Raw genomic sequence first — 13,289 nt, 5'->3', positions numbered from 1 at the left:
GTCAGACATGTGCCATCTATTCTGCCAGTGCTCTTCAGTTGATTATTGAGTTGACAATGTGGTCGAAAAATCACTCACACATATATTATTCTAAAAAGCATGTCTTTATGGCCTTGATTAATTGCGTTATGCACAGTGGATGTATGGTTCATTCCTTTTAAAAATGCCCATGACAATTGTTAATGAAGTTGTTGGCTTTAAAATTTCCAAATGCAAATACAAATAAGCCTCATTTTTATGGCCTTTACGAGAATTAGGGGCGTAAACGGTTTGCTTTGATTGGTATTGAGGGCATGTTTAGCATCAAATTCATTGGAGAAACCATTATAAACCGTATGTTGCGGTTCGATTTTATTGATTTGATGTAAAAGATAAATTTACTTTAGAGATTTTAAAGGGTTTTGTAATAGATCACAAAATTTTATACTTAAAATAAATGAAGAAAGTGTATGAAAATTACTCTATAAATATTGAATAAATTATAATTATAGTCCCTAAAGTTTAACATTTTTTTGTTTAAGTCCTTGAAGTTCCAATCTTATCAATTAAGTCTTTAAAGTATTAAATCTGAATCAATTTAGTTCTAAAGAAAATATAAAAATAAAACATAAGCCCAAATGTAATATAAAATTGTTATAAGGTCTGAATTTTAATTTATTGTTAACTTAATTATTTTCTACATGTGTTTTTAGAATTGATATTAAAGTTTGGTTAATATTAATATATTAACATTAAATACACTAAAGAAGTCGAATAAGATAATTTAAATAACTGCACTAGAAATAATTATTAAATAAAATAATACTATAATGAGGTTATTAAAAGAACTTAATGAAAATCTTAAATAAATCAATTACAAATTATACATGAACTTCAACATATATTATTAGATAAAGGTAAGCAGTTAGCTATTGTAAAAAATAATACAAATAATTATCCTTATCCTTGCATAGGAATTCTTCAAGGGAATCTTTTGAATAAATAGCACTAGAAAAATGAAAAAAAATAAATGCAAGCAATTATAGGCTATTTTGGGAAGTGGGTTAAAAGCTACTTTCCAGCTTTTAACCCACTTTCTTCTCTCACAAAAAAAACTAAAAAAAAAATTAAAAAACAGTTTTTAATCATCTTCTCAAAACACTCCACAGTATAGACGAATTATAAATAATGGTGAAACAAGAAAAAGTTAATGAAATGAAATATAAAATAATATTAGAAATAGTTGAAAAATCAAATAAAATGGATAATTGCTTATTAGAAAAAATAAATAATAGTAGAATAGAAATAGAAGAAGACCTATATAAGCAATTAGAATTAATCAGTCCGAGAGAAATATACAAATTATAAAACCACACATGAAGAAGATAATTAAGTTAATAATAAATTAAAATCTAGGCATGATCACAATTTTATATAACTTTTAGGTTTATGTTCTATTTTTATATTATCTTTAGGACTAAATTAATTCTAATTTACTTTAGAGATTTAATTGACAAATTAAAACTTTAACAACTTAAACGAAAAAGTATTAGATTTTAGGGACTAAAATTATAATTTATTCATATTTCTCCCTAATTTTGTTCAAAAAAAATATTATATTAATTATTTCTTATATAATTTGTAATGTGTAACAAAAGATTATAATATAAAAATATTTAAATATAATATTCAATCGATACAATTTGTATCACTATAAAAATTTCAAAATCAAAATAAATCATATGTTATGATGTGAGAAATGGTTAATTTTTAATCAAATTTTCAACCCATAAATTAAAAACAAGAATTTGGATCAATTTCCACGGGTCGGTCCATTGAATTTTCTTTACGGCCGCCAACTACAAATACCCATTTTCGTCTCCTTCATTCTTATATTTTAATCTAATATTATACAATTATTTTACTTGTGACTCTCTCTCTCTCTCTCTCCAAAAACCTCCGTCCATCGATCTGTGTTTCCATGGCGACGATGGGACACAACAATCTCAATGCAAAACTCGTGAGTTCTATACATACATATATATATATATATATAATTATAATTTTTGTTCTATTGATTTTTTCGTTTTAACTTGGTTTTGAGTTTCCGATGACCATTCACTACTCAGGTCTTGCTCGGCGACATGGGAGCTGGTAAATCGAGCCTCGTATTGCGATTCGTCAAGGGCCAATTCCTCGAATTCCAGGTACTGATTGGTCACCAATTCTCTGATCTCAAGCTTTCGTTTCACATTCTCGAGGGTTTTGCTGAACTTTTTCTTCTTTAATAATTTTGTGCTTTTTGATGATGATGATGACGATGATGATCAATGATATAGGAATCGACGATCGGAGCAGCGTTCTTCTCGCAGACGCTAGCGGTTGATGACGCGACTGTGAAATTCGAGATCTGGGATACCGCTGGCCAAGAGAGGTATCACAGCTTAGCCCCAATGTACTACAGAGGTGCAGCTGCTGCTATCATCGTTTACGACATCACTAGCACGGTTAGACTATCTTCCTTTGTTCAGATTGAGCTTCATATAGATACATTTTATATATGCATAAATATACACATCTATTGACTTCAATCTAGTAATAGGTTTTGATAACATGCTTGTATTTTTGGTTCATATTTTGTGGGATTCTTTTTAGTCCTATCTTGTATTTTGGGCAATTGAATGCACACCACCCATTGTTGAAAGATGTTGCTTCGTTAAGATTTAACACATTTACTTATTATTTTACCTAGCTGATTGGATCCCTCCCTTTTTTGAATTAATTAGGATTCATTTACGCGGGCAAAGAAATGGGTGCAAGAACTTCAGAAACAAGGTGCATAGGCTTGAACTCGTTGAGTTTATTTAAACAGAGTAAACTAGAGTATAAGGACTTTTGCCTTTCCTTTCAGCATTAGACATTTTACATTTGATTTGGTTCTTGGGAAGAATGAAGAAACAAAAACAGAATGTTACAATATGCTAGAAAGGAGTCCGTTGTGGTAAAATTTTATCATTCACTCCAAAAACCATATTACCATCCCATTATGTCTATGTTTTTATTTCTTTATAGATATTTGGCTGACTATATCTCCCCTGTGCTTCTACATAAGAACACCCTTGTTGGGGTTGGTCTTTCTCGGTCAAATGTTGCTGTAATGTAATCATTTTATGGGTTATTATAGGTAATCCTAACATGGTGATGGTACTTGCTGGGAATAAAGCGGATTTGGAAGATAAGAGGAAAGTGACGGCAGAAGTAAGTTCTACGTCTCTCTCTCTCTCTCTCTCTCTCTCTCTCTCTCTCATATAAATAGGTGAATGATAGTTCAAGGGTTCTTTGTATATAGAATCAATCTTGTCATTAATGTATCCTAATGGTAATGTTGGTTGACTACTGCCTTTTTGCTATAGGTAGGTCATGCTTATATATACTTATGAAATGCCTTCTTTTCACTTGATTGTCTTATTCAGATATCCTAATCATTCCGATAGATTGCTAGAAATTGTTTTAAATTAAGCCTCGTTTGGGGACTAGCCGGTTTAGCCAAAAAGTCAAAAATTTATTAAAAAAGTCAAAAAACGAACAACCTATAGCAAAAAGTCAAAGATTCTCTTTTCTCTCTACTTTTTGCACATCTTTTCGTAAAAAGTCAAAAAGTCATCCCAAACATACTAGTTTTTTTTAGTTCATATTTTAGCCAAATAGCCAAAAAGTTACTAAATTAGCCTGTTCCCAAACGAGGCCTTAGATGATAGCAATTTTAATCTAGAGGGAGGTCAACCTATGGGATAATGTTACTTTAATAGTTTTATGAGGGACCTCCCTACTGACTATCTTTTTTATTCTTTTGATGTGGGGGAAGTATTTGCTCTTTCACCTCGTAAACTCTGTACAAAGGCTTTGCTTCTTGCTTTAAAAATATTTATGATAATTTGTTAAAAATTTAAATCTTAAGTGGTTGGAATTTGGGTGGGATGGAATGAATGCATGGTTGTTGTTCAAGCAATCTGTATAATAGTCCCAATGATTACGGGTACGGTCATGTAAAGGGATGCTGATTTGGCAGGTATGGGACGGGCACCATTCTAAAGCTTGCCCTGCTAAGTTTGGCCCTTCTCTTTATCCCAAATGTGTTCTCCCTTGTCATTGCTCCATTCTCCTCCCGCCTTGCCTTGCCTCCTCTTAGGCATTAAAATAGATATATTTACTAATTTGTCATTGTAAACACAATGTCACTAGCTGAAGTGCTCAAATATATGTTTGATGTCACATATTTTGCTCATTATACCATGTCATACCCGTTTGAGAAATGCCAGGGATGAGATTTCTAAAATTGCACACCCAATCTGAAGTAGTTGGTGTAGGCGATGCAGATTCTAGACTCCGTGTCAGTTGACTCAACATAATTGCTAAGGCAGGGGAGATGTTGGCTTCTTGCTTGGAGCGGATACAAGAACCTCTTTGGGCAGTGTAGGTGGATGAACAACGGGTGGAGGGGATAGTGCAAGAAGTGAAGGAGATGGCAGAGGGCTAGTTGCTGGCAGAGAAGGAACTACAAGGAGAGGAATGGCTGGTGAAGGAGTAGATAGTAGTAGAGTTGAAGCTGATGAGACGATACCATAATGAGGAACTATAGGCATTTGAAGAGGAACTAAAATACAGAGAAGACAACAACGAAGGAATCGTAAGCACTACATATATATAGAATGGTGTTTTAGAGAATCTACAAAAAGTATCTTCACATATAATCGGGTCAAGAGTGGGGCAAAACTACCCTTGCCCTATTGTTTCTTGAACTCAATTGGGTTTTATTTGCTCACCTCTGAACCCACCTCTACCTCGTTTGGAACACCCAAATTTGTACCAATAAGGTCAAGGCGGAGTTGTAGGAATCTGCCCCCTCAAGGCACACTGAGATGAATTGGAAAGTCTTATGTTGTTTTCATTGTCTATGGTTCAAACCATGTAATGATGGGCGAAGGCTTTGGAAGGACATAACCACATAGTGAATAGAGCTTTCAACTTGCCTTGGGTGTTTTTTAGGATTTTAATGTGATAAAAGGAAGAAGTTGAATGGAAGGGTGGTGTAGACATTGATTTTGAAAGCAACTAACGAATTTGTTGCTTGTGTCAAAAATCATGGTGGTTAGAATCTTACAATTGACGATTTGATTCATACGATTGAATACGAGTGTCAAACTCCAACAAAATGATTCGGTTCATGAAACTAAATCTTAAATTGAATGAATCTTATGATTCAATTGCTATTCATTGTGATTCAAACGATTCAATTCTATTTTCATAATGCATGAATTTACGTTATTTTTCTTGTTCTTTTTTTTTTAAAAAAAGAAATAGAGATTAATTACTCATTCCATCCCAAAATATTAGTCCCTTATTCCATTTTTCATTGTCTCAAAATATTAGTCCCTTTTTAAAAATCAAGTATAAAAATAATATAAATTTTCTATTTTGCCATTCTTTTAAATTCATTAACAACATAAAAAGTACAATTATGACATTGATATTTTTCAAAAAATGTACTATCAAAGGATAATTTTGGAAAATCAATTTTTTTAAAGTGCAATAATTATACTATCAAAAAAAATTAAATTCTCCAAAAGGGACCATTATTTTGGGACGGAGGGAGTAGGTACATTGATATACGTTACTTTATATGTATATACACTATGAAACACCGACATATCTCCCAAGGCTACGTATCAGAGACTGGCACGCAGTTTGGGGCTTTTTTTTTCCATCTTAGACACTAGGGCTATGCATAGACTCGTGTAACCCAACCCACCTGCCCGAATTAAAAGAGTTGTAGGTAGTTTCGAAAATGTGTTTGGTTAGTTGAAGTTCTAAGAGTTAAGAATTTTCAGGTCTGTTTGGTTTAGTTTTAGAATTATGATTTGACTGTGGAGTTGTGTTTTGAGTTTTGAGTTTTTGAATTGTGATTTGAAAAGAGAAATTTTGTTTGGTTATGAGTTTTGAAAATAGTTTTAGGATGATTTGTAAAAATTTTTTAATTTTTTTTGATTGATTGATGTATAAAATGTGAGAGAATTTGAAAGGAGAGAGGAGAGATGAGAGGAAAAAAGTGATTGATTGATTGAATAATAATAAAAAAGAAGAAGAGAAAAGTAGAGTTTTGAAGGTAATTTTGAGTTGTATTTTAAAAATATGTTTGGTTAACATGTTTCATCCAAATCATGATTTAAAAATAGAGTTGAGTTTTGAAAAGTAAACCAAACGCTACCTTCAATTTCGATTGGAGTACAGGTCTAGATATATCGAAACCTTCAAAACCAACCCAACCACTATATTTATATTCATTATTTAATAGCCACTAAACCTTCCTATAAAAGTCAAGATTATATTTGTCTTCTCAATTTAATTTTTTTAATATAAACTTGTCTTCCCAGGTTTATTTATTCACATCTTTCAAGAGGAGTCAGATGATTGGACTCTCTAGAAGCATAGTCGTTTCCCATTCTGTCTCTTCCTGAAATTAACTCTAAACGTTAACTTTGTGTCTCTCTCTGTTCTCTCTCTCAAGTTAGCTATGTGCATTGAAACCCAACTCTCCTTTCACAGATCTCATATAGAAAACCCTTATTCCCTTCCCTCTTCGATGGTGGTGGTGGAAGATCGTGGATGGTGTTGATACGTGGCAGCGATGGTGATGAGCGGTTGCTGTGGTGGTGGCTATGAGTTCGTGGCTGTGGCGAGTCGCTTTCCTCTCACTCATGTTTTTTTCCATTTTCTTTTATCTATTCTCTTTCTCAGATCTATATCTTTTGGTTTGTTAAAATCATTATGTAATGTATGTATCAGCTCCAAATTGTTTTCATGAACTTTGAATCTCTCTTTCCTCCAATTTTTTTTTTTTTTCATATTATGTTGAATTCTTGAATTTTACCAATCCACAGACCTGCCTGCCAACTCGATTGACATGAACGGTCAATTCTAAAACTACGAGCGGTCAAGATTGGTTTGTAAATTTGTAACCTGATCATGTTCAATTAGGTTGCGAGTAAAGGTCAAAAGTGGTCTGTCCTGTCCCGGCCCGGCCTGAACCGTGCAGAGGCTTATTGACGTCTTGGACTCTTCATTGACATGTTTGAAACATGTGTGGAATTGTTTGAAACCCTAGCTTGAGAGGGTCCTTGAAATTGAAGCTCAGTAGCCTCCATTCAGCCCACATGTTTGAGACGAGACCCATCGGGCACTATTTGAAGCAGTTCGAAGCCCCAATTGCGACACAGAGATGAGAGAGAAGAAAACCAAGCTTCCACCTGTGATAAACACAGAGGGGGGAGAGAGAGAAAGAGACTGAACTTCCTTTTGCAATGAGAGCAAAAGCCTCTTGCTGTAACCATTGTTTAATTACTCATTTTGTCTTCTAAGAAAAGGGAGTACAGCTCATGAAAGCTTCCACCAACCAGTTAAAAGCTCGTGAAAGCTTTTCACCTATCTGTTAAAAGCTTTCACCTACCAGTCAAAAGGTTAAAACAGCTAGCATCCACCAAAGAAATAGCCTTTGATAAGGCCGCGGAGGGAATAAGAATTCATGTAGCCGACCCTATTTGATGGGACTTAAGAGTTGGTTTGATTTGGTGATTGTGTGCCACGTGAGTGACTTTGTAATGTTTAAATTTTTAGTTAATGTTAAATTATATATATTTTTTCTTAATTTTAAATGAAATATTTATATATATGAGGTATATTATATAAATAAATAAACATATTTTTTAACGTGTCCTTAGAGTGTCGTGTCCCTCAGTTTTTGAAAATTAATGTGTTGGCATGTCTGTGTCCATGCTACATAGTATATACATATATACAATTTAGTTATATTGATATTTATTTGATTTTAAGCACTATATTTGTATTTTCATATGTATATACATGAATAAAATTATATGTTATGCTAAATAAAGTGAATCTTACAATTCACTATTTTCGCAAAACAATTCACGATTCAATTTGTGATTTGACAGCAATGTTAGAGATTTGAATATTATGAATTTCAATTTCTAGGGGTGTGTGTGTGTGTAAAGATATGCAAGGGTATACATTTAGCAAGATTGACAGAGTTATGGTGAACAATATTGGCTAAACAAATGCCAGAATCTGAAGCTCAATTCTGATCTCCAGGAGAATCGGATTGTTGCCGAGCCTTGGTGATTGTTAAGAAAAACAAGTGAACAATTCAGATTTTTTATACTTTTGGTGTAACAATATTGAGATTGTTTCCTGTGGTGAAAAGGGTCTAGGGTACTTATTGAACAGAAATAGATTGAGTTGGGATGTAAAAATTGCTCAAGTTACAAATTACTTTAAGGGGAAATTAATTACATGCACATTAAGAAAATTGGCTTGGAATGCCCTTTTATGTTAAATCTAGCAAGAATGAATTAACAGGATTCAAAATGCACAAAAAGAGAGCTGGAGGGAGTCTTGAAATAATATAAAATGGAATGTTCGAGTCGCTGTATAAACTTCAGGAACATTAGAAGTGAGAAAAAATAGAGCAATTTCAGAGAGCTGGGGATATGTTGATTAAAATGTTTGCTATGTAGTTGTGTTGAACTTTTGTTTTCCTCTTTAGTGTATACAAGGGTCTGCCTCTTGAGTTTTGTACTTATGGCTGATTCTTTTGTATAAAAGTTCTAGATCAATTACTAAAAAGAATTAATAACATAGTTGAATGTGATTCTATGAAAAATGGAATCGTTCTCTGAAAGATAATGCTACGTCTGGTTCTTAACATTCTCTAGGTCATGACCTGAAATGTGACTTTGGGATGTCGCCAAGCTACAATTCTGTCATATATTATGCAGTCTCTGGCTGTTTGATGACCTTTCGAGTTAAAATAGGGTGGTTAGCATTCACGTCGCTGGTGTACAATGGTCCCTGGAGTGTAGAAAATATTCTTATTGATTTAGTCGCTTATCTGCCAATTATAAATGTACTTTGTTCAATAGGACATCGGCCAAGAGACGTGTACTTGTGCAGTAATGCTGCCCTATGCAATATGAATGTAAAAAAGATTTAAAAAACAGACATCAATGTTTTAGCAAATTACTTAATTTTCTGACAAGTTTAGATATGCAGTGAACATCTCACAGCTTAATTGTTAAATGGAAAAGTGGGAGGAAAACATTTTTTTTATTTCTTTAGGAACATGTTTTCCATTTAATTTCCTGGATCCTTGATAGCATAATTATGGCTTCTAGCTATGTCCATAAAGTATGTAGTTATATTGGCCAAAATCAATCATTGCTATCCATGGTAGACGAATTAATCTATAAATCTTTAAACACAAGATGAATATCCTCTTCTACAAGCAATACAAAGTTTAAAGTTCAGGATCAGGGATAAAATGAAGTCTTTGACTTGGGATTAAACTTGGATCATAGTTAAGGTTGTTTTCTCACAGAAGCTTCTGAAAGTTTATAAAATTAACCTGATTTCTCTTCCTTCCTTTGGAGAAAGGAGTTGAATAATATTGGATGTATTCTTGCAAAATATAGAATCTTTGATCTTTTTGTCGCATTTGATGTGCTAAAACCCATTGTTTATATGGTGGAGAGACCATTGTAACTTTATGAAACTATGTTTTGCTGTTCTTTGCAATGATTGTTGTTTTTAGCACTTTGTTACTGCATGGTTCTTATGTGTTCATTTGTTTCACTGTCGTCATATTTTACCAAGTGACTTGCTTAAACTTTCACAAGCAGACTTCTATATATGATGGTAGATTTTATGTATTTTCCCCAAGTCTTGTTATTTGCTTAGTTGCTTCTTTGATCTGCTTCTAACAATTTACTTTGCAGGAGGCACGTGTGTATGCTGAGGAAAATGGTCTTTTTTTCGTGGAGACCTCTGCCAAAACTGCCGCTAATGTCAATGATGCATTCTATGAAATAGGTGTGTTTCTAAGTCTCTTTACTGCTACATGGGGATAGTAGCATATTCTTGGCTAATGACCATAGATGGTTTGGAATTTGGTAGTGAGCTGGACATTTTCTTCTCAATCTTTCTTCTTTGAATATTTGATCCCACATGAAGGTGGTTTGTTTTATTTTTCTAGTTTTCGATTATGTTATGTTTATTTATGAAAATAATACAGAAAAAGAACGTTTGGGAAAAGTATGTTCAAGAATTGCTTTCAAGAAGCGAAATTAGTGAAAATAAAATCATGCCCAAATTCCAGTGAACTAGTTTAGTGAAGAAGAGGGTATCCTGGTCATTTTACATCTACTGTTAGTGAAATCATCATTGCATTTTAGTTCAAAATCACAAGATAGTGATTTCACTATATTTAGAAGTTAGGGCGTAAAGGGCTTCAATGGAAAACCGTGCATGCTATGATTCTTAATTTTGTCATCAAGATAGCTTCCGCGTTGTTGTTCAAGCAAAGAATGCCACCTTAAGGCGGCTCTCGATCGCCAAATCCCTTTCCGAGGGAAGTCCGCATTCTTTCCTCCAGACATCATCCAACAGAAGGAAACAACTAAAAAAGTGTAGGGGTCATTCTTAGTTCCTTTCCAAAGTAGTGTATCCTACACTCTTGCTTTAAGCAGTGTCTCCGCCAGCATCCCAAGAAAAATTCCTAGAGACTCCACCTTCCAACTGTTGAAGGATCTTCAAGAAATAGGGGACCATACAACACCCATAGGAAACGGGTCTCAAAACTGTTCCACTGTGCCTTCTGTATTGGTTATCATCGCAATAAGGTCTAGAAAGACCTCCCTCAAATACCTCCCAGACATTTGTGGAGTATGGTGTTCTCTGTGTTTGGTGTGGAATTGGTGATGCCTTATTCAATTTGGGAGGTTGTGTGTTTGGTGTGGAATTGGTGATGCCTTATTCAATTTGGGAGTTGTGTGTTTGGTGTGGAATTGGTGATGCCTTATTTAATTTGGGAGTTGTTTGCTTTATGGAGTTGGAGGTTGTCCAGGGTGTTGCTTCAAAACACATGAGATACGGCTCCGCTTTGCCTTGTGTAGTGCATGTGGAGTGAGAGGAGTCCAGAGAGTTATTTCAAAAATATCGAGAGGTCAAAATTTTGTGTTTGAAAGGCATTATATGTTTGACTTATTTTTTTGTTGGTAAATTACACTTCCACCCCTAAAGTGTGGGACATTTCTCATTTTGGTCCCCAAACTATTTGTCGTTTCCCACTTTGGTCTAGTCACCAACTCCGTCACGGTTAAGAGGCAATTTTGGGATTTCAAAAAATTAAGTTCCCACTTTTTTTTTTTTTGGTATGTAGGGTATTTTGGGCCTACTTGCGTGCACGACACTAAGTCCCTACAATCCAAACAAATCTTCTGAAACAAGTTTATTCCTTGTGGTCCGTGGCCCCAAAAGTTTGTTGGCAAGAGGAGTCAAACTTGAGACCTTAGAGGGAGCAAACCCCCAAGTCCCACGCCTCATCCACTAGGCCAAACCCTTTGGGTTTAAGTTTCCACTTTGGTCCTTAATAGATTATGTTTTCTCACTTTAGTCTCTAAAAAAAAATTAGATTTTCCAATTTGGTCCCTAAATCCAAACCTAAACTCAAAACTATCCCCATTCCAAAACCCATCACCAAACTATTCAATCTCAAAAGCCAATTTTTATAGCGGATGGAAGTGAAAAATTTTGCGTCATTTGAGGAACAAAGAGGCTGCAAATCAAAGTCTGAGAGCTAATGTAGGAGATTAGGTGGTGGGTTGGGAGGGGAAAGATGGTCAGTTGTGTGAGGGATGGGACCTGGTCGCTTGTGGGGAGTAGGGTTGGAAGGCATAGAAGAGGGGTGAGAAGGAGAAAGTGAAGGGAGAGTGAAGGTTCAAGTGTTGTGAGGCCTCATTTTAATAGATGATGTGGCAAGTTGTAATTGGGCGAAACTTCTTTCTTTGTTTTATTTTTTTGTTTGTTTGTTTGTTTGTTTATTGGAGTGAGACAATCTTTTTGTTGGGTTAGGAACCAAAATGGGAATTTTTTTTCTTTAAGGTCCAAAATTTGAAAGGCCCATACTTTAGGGGCTAAAAGTGTGATTTACTCATTTCTATAGATTGCCTATAGATATGGGTTGGGTTTGGGTCAAGAACCCAAGCCATGTGGCATTTGCCGTCACAGAAGTATAACAGTCGTTGATATTTGGACCAAAGTAAAGAATTTGGTAGTTTAGGGACCAAAGTGAGAAAAGAGTCAAATTTTAGGGGATCAAATTTTAATTCATCCTGTTTTGGGGGGTTAGGAAAATTTTACCTTCCTCTTTACGTAATTTTGTTGACTGGTTGTGGGAGTTGTATTTTTAGATCATCACTAATCTGCCCAACAGCCTGTTAGGAAAGGGGAAAACAATGCAAATTAAGGTCTCCGACACCCTTCCTTACATGCAATGTCAATCATCCTAACATATAGAAAAATAGAATGCAAACAAGGAACAAATGTAGACAAGGAGACTTGAACCCAATACCTCCCCAACTTGAGCCATGTATCCCCGTAGTCGTTGTAGATATATGTTTTTTGTTTTTTGCTTTGCTTTTTATATATTCCATGTGGATAGGGTTGCGCCCCCATTGTGGTGTTTGAGGCTTAAACTTTCAAAAGTCTCATTGCCATTTACCCACTGCTTGGAATTAATTTATAATTTAATTTAACTTTTTAAACAGCTAAGAGGTTGCCTAGAGCTCAGCCGGCTCAGAACCCGGCAGGGATGGTTCTTGTGGACAGACCAGCAGAAGGATCCCGAACTGCATCGTGCTGTTCCTAAGTATAGTCTTCTATAGTTTGTACCTTCTTTTTTTTTTTTTTTTTTTTTTTTTTTGGTTCAACTACGACTGTTGTTTTATTTTAATTTCCTTGTACTTATTCATCATTCTATAGTTGTATGATTTTAATTTGAAGCAAGTAACTTTAATTGTTACATATTGATGAATACCATACACTACTCTATGTGAAGTACACTTCTAATGAGTATATCCTTGCAAAGAAAAAAATAGTAGAAAATGTTGGGTGACTACATTTTTCTGATCTTTGTGTATTATCTTTTAATTGCTTTCTTCATTCAAGTTTATGATCAAGTTTATCAAAACATCTAGGTGTGCCGGAATAGGATGTAGACAATAGTATGATCAAGTTTATTAATCGCGTCTTGGCTAATTGAACTTGTGTATATTCGGATTGATTAAATGCACTCATTCTATATATAGGTACACACTAGCTTGGAATGACCGCCAATAGTGATTTTTAAGCCGACAACTGCACAATCTAAGTTGAACACGGCAGTTGATTTGGTTTTAGGT

The 13,289-nt window shown here is 34.5% G+C and overlaps 1 protein-coding gene across 3 annotated transcripts; it reads left to right on the top strand.

Moving 5' to 3' along the window:
- Positions 1 to 1,801: 1,801 nt before the first annotated feature.
- Positions 1,802 to 13,006, top strand: LOC114322619 (ras-related protein RHN1). 3 transcript variants are annotated; one of them, XR_003650821.2, is made up of 8 exons: positions 1,852 to 1,999; positions 2,109 to 2,186; positions 2,319 to 2,486; positions 2,766 to 2,814; positions 3,164 to 3,237; positions 6,583 to 6,712; positions 9,828 to 9,921; positions 12,657 to 13,006. XR_003650821.2 is itself a non-coding variant. In XM_028269974.2 (7 exons), the coding sequence occupies exons 1-7, from the start codon at positions 1,961 to 1,963 to the stop codon at positions 12,755 to 12,757; spliced, it is 603 nt and encodes a 200-aa protein (XP_028125775.2). In that variant the 5' UTR covers positions 1,802 to 1,960; the 3' UTR covers positions 12,758 to 13,006. The 3 variants fall into 3 exon arrangements, 1 of the variants encoding a protein (XP_028125775.2); XM_028269974.2 differs by lacking the exon at positions 6,583 to 6,712 and having other exon boundaries at positions 1,802 to 1,999; XR_014327938.1 differs by lacking the exon at positions 6,583 to 6,712 and having other exon boundaries at positions 9,828 to 10,829; positions 10,877 to 13,006.
- Positions 13,007 to 13,289: the final 283 nt, after the last annotated feature.

Source organism: Camellia sinensis, chromosome 4 (assembly GCF_055761805.1).
Source record: "Camellia sinensis isolate YWXY chromosome 4, ASM5576180v1, whole genome shotgun sequence".
NCBI lineage: Eukaryota > Viridiplantae > Streptophyta > Magnoliopsida > Ericales > Theaceae > Camellia > Camellia sinensis.
The sequence above is the reverse complement of the archived record's forward strand: the minus strand, read 5'-3'. Positions and strand labels throughout refer to the sequence as shown.

Coding starts and splice junctions, on each gene's coding strand:
- LOC114322619 (XM_028269974.2), top strand. CDS start 1,961: ATGGCGACGATGGGACACAACAATCTCAATGCAAAACTC. Junction 2,000..2,108: donor ACAATCTCAATGCAAAACTC/GTGAGTTCTATA, acceptor TTCACTACTCAG/GTCTTGCTCGGCGACATGGG. Junction 2,487..2,765: donor TTTACGACATCACTAGCACG/GTTAGACTATCT, acceptor TGAATTAATTAG/GATTCATTTACGCGGGCAAA.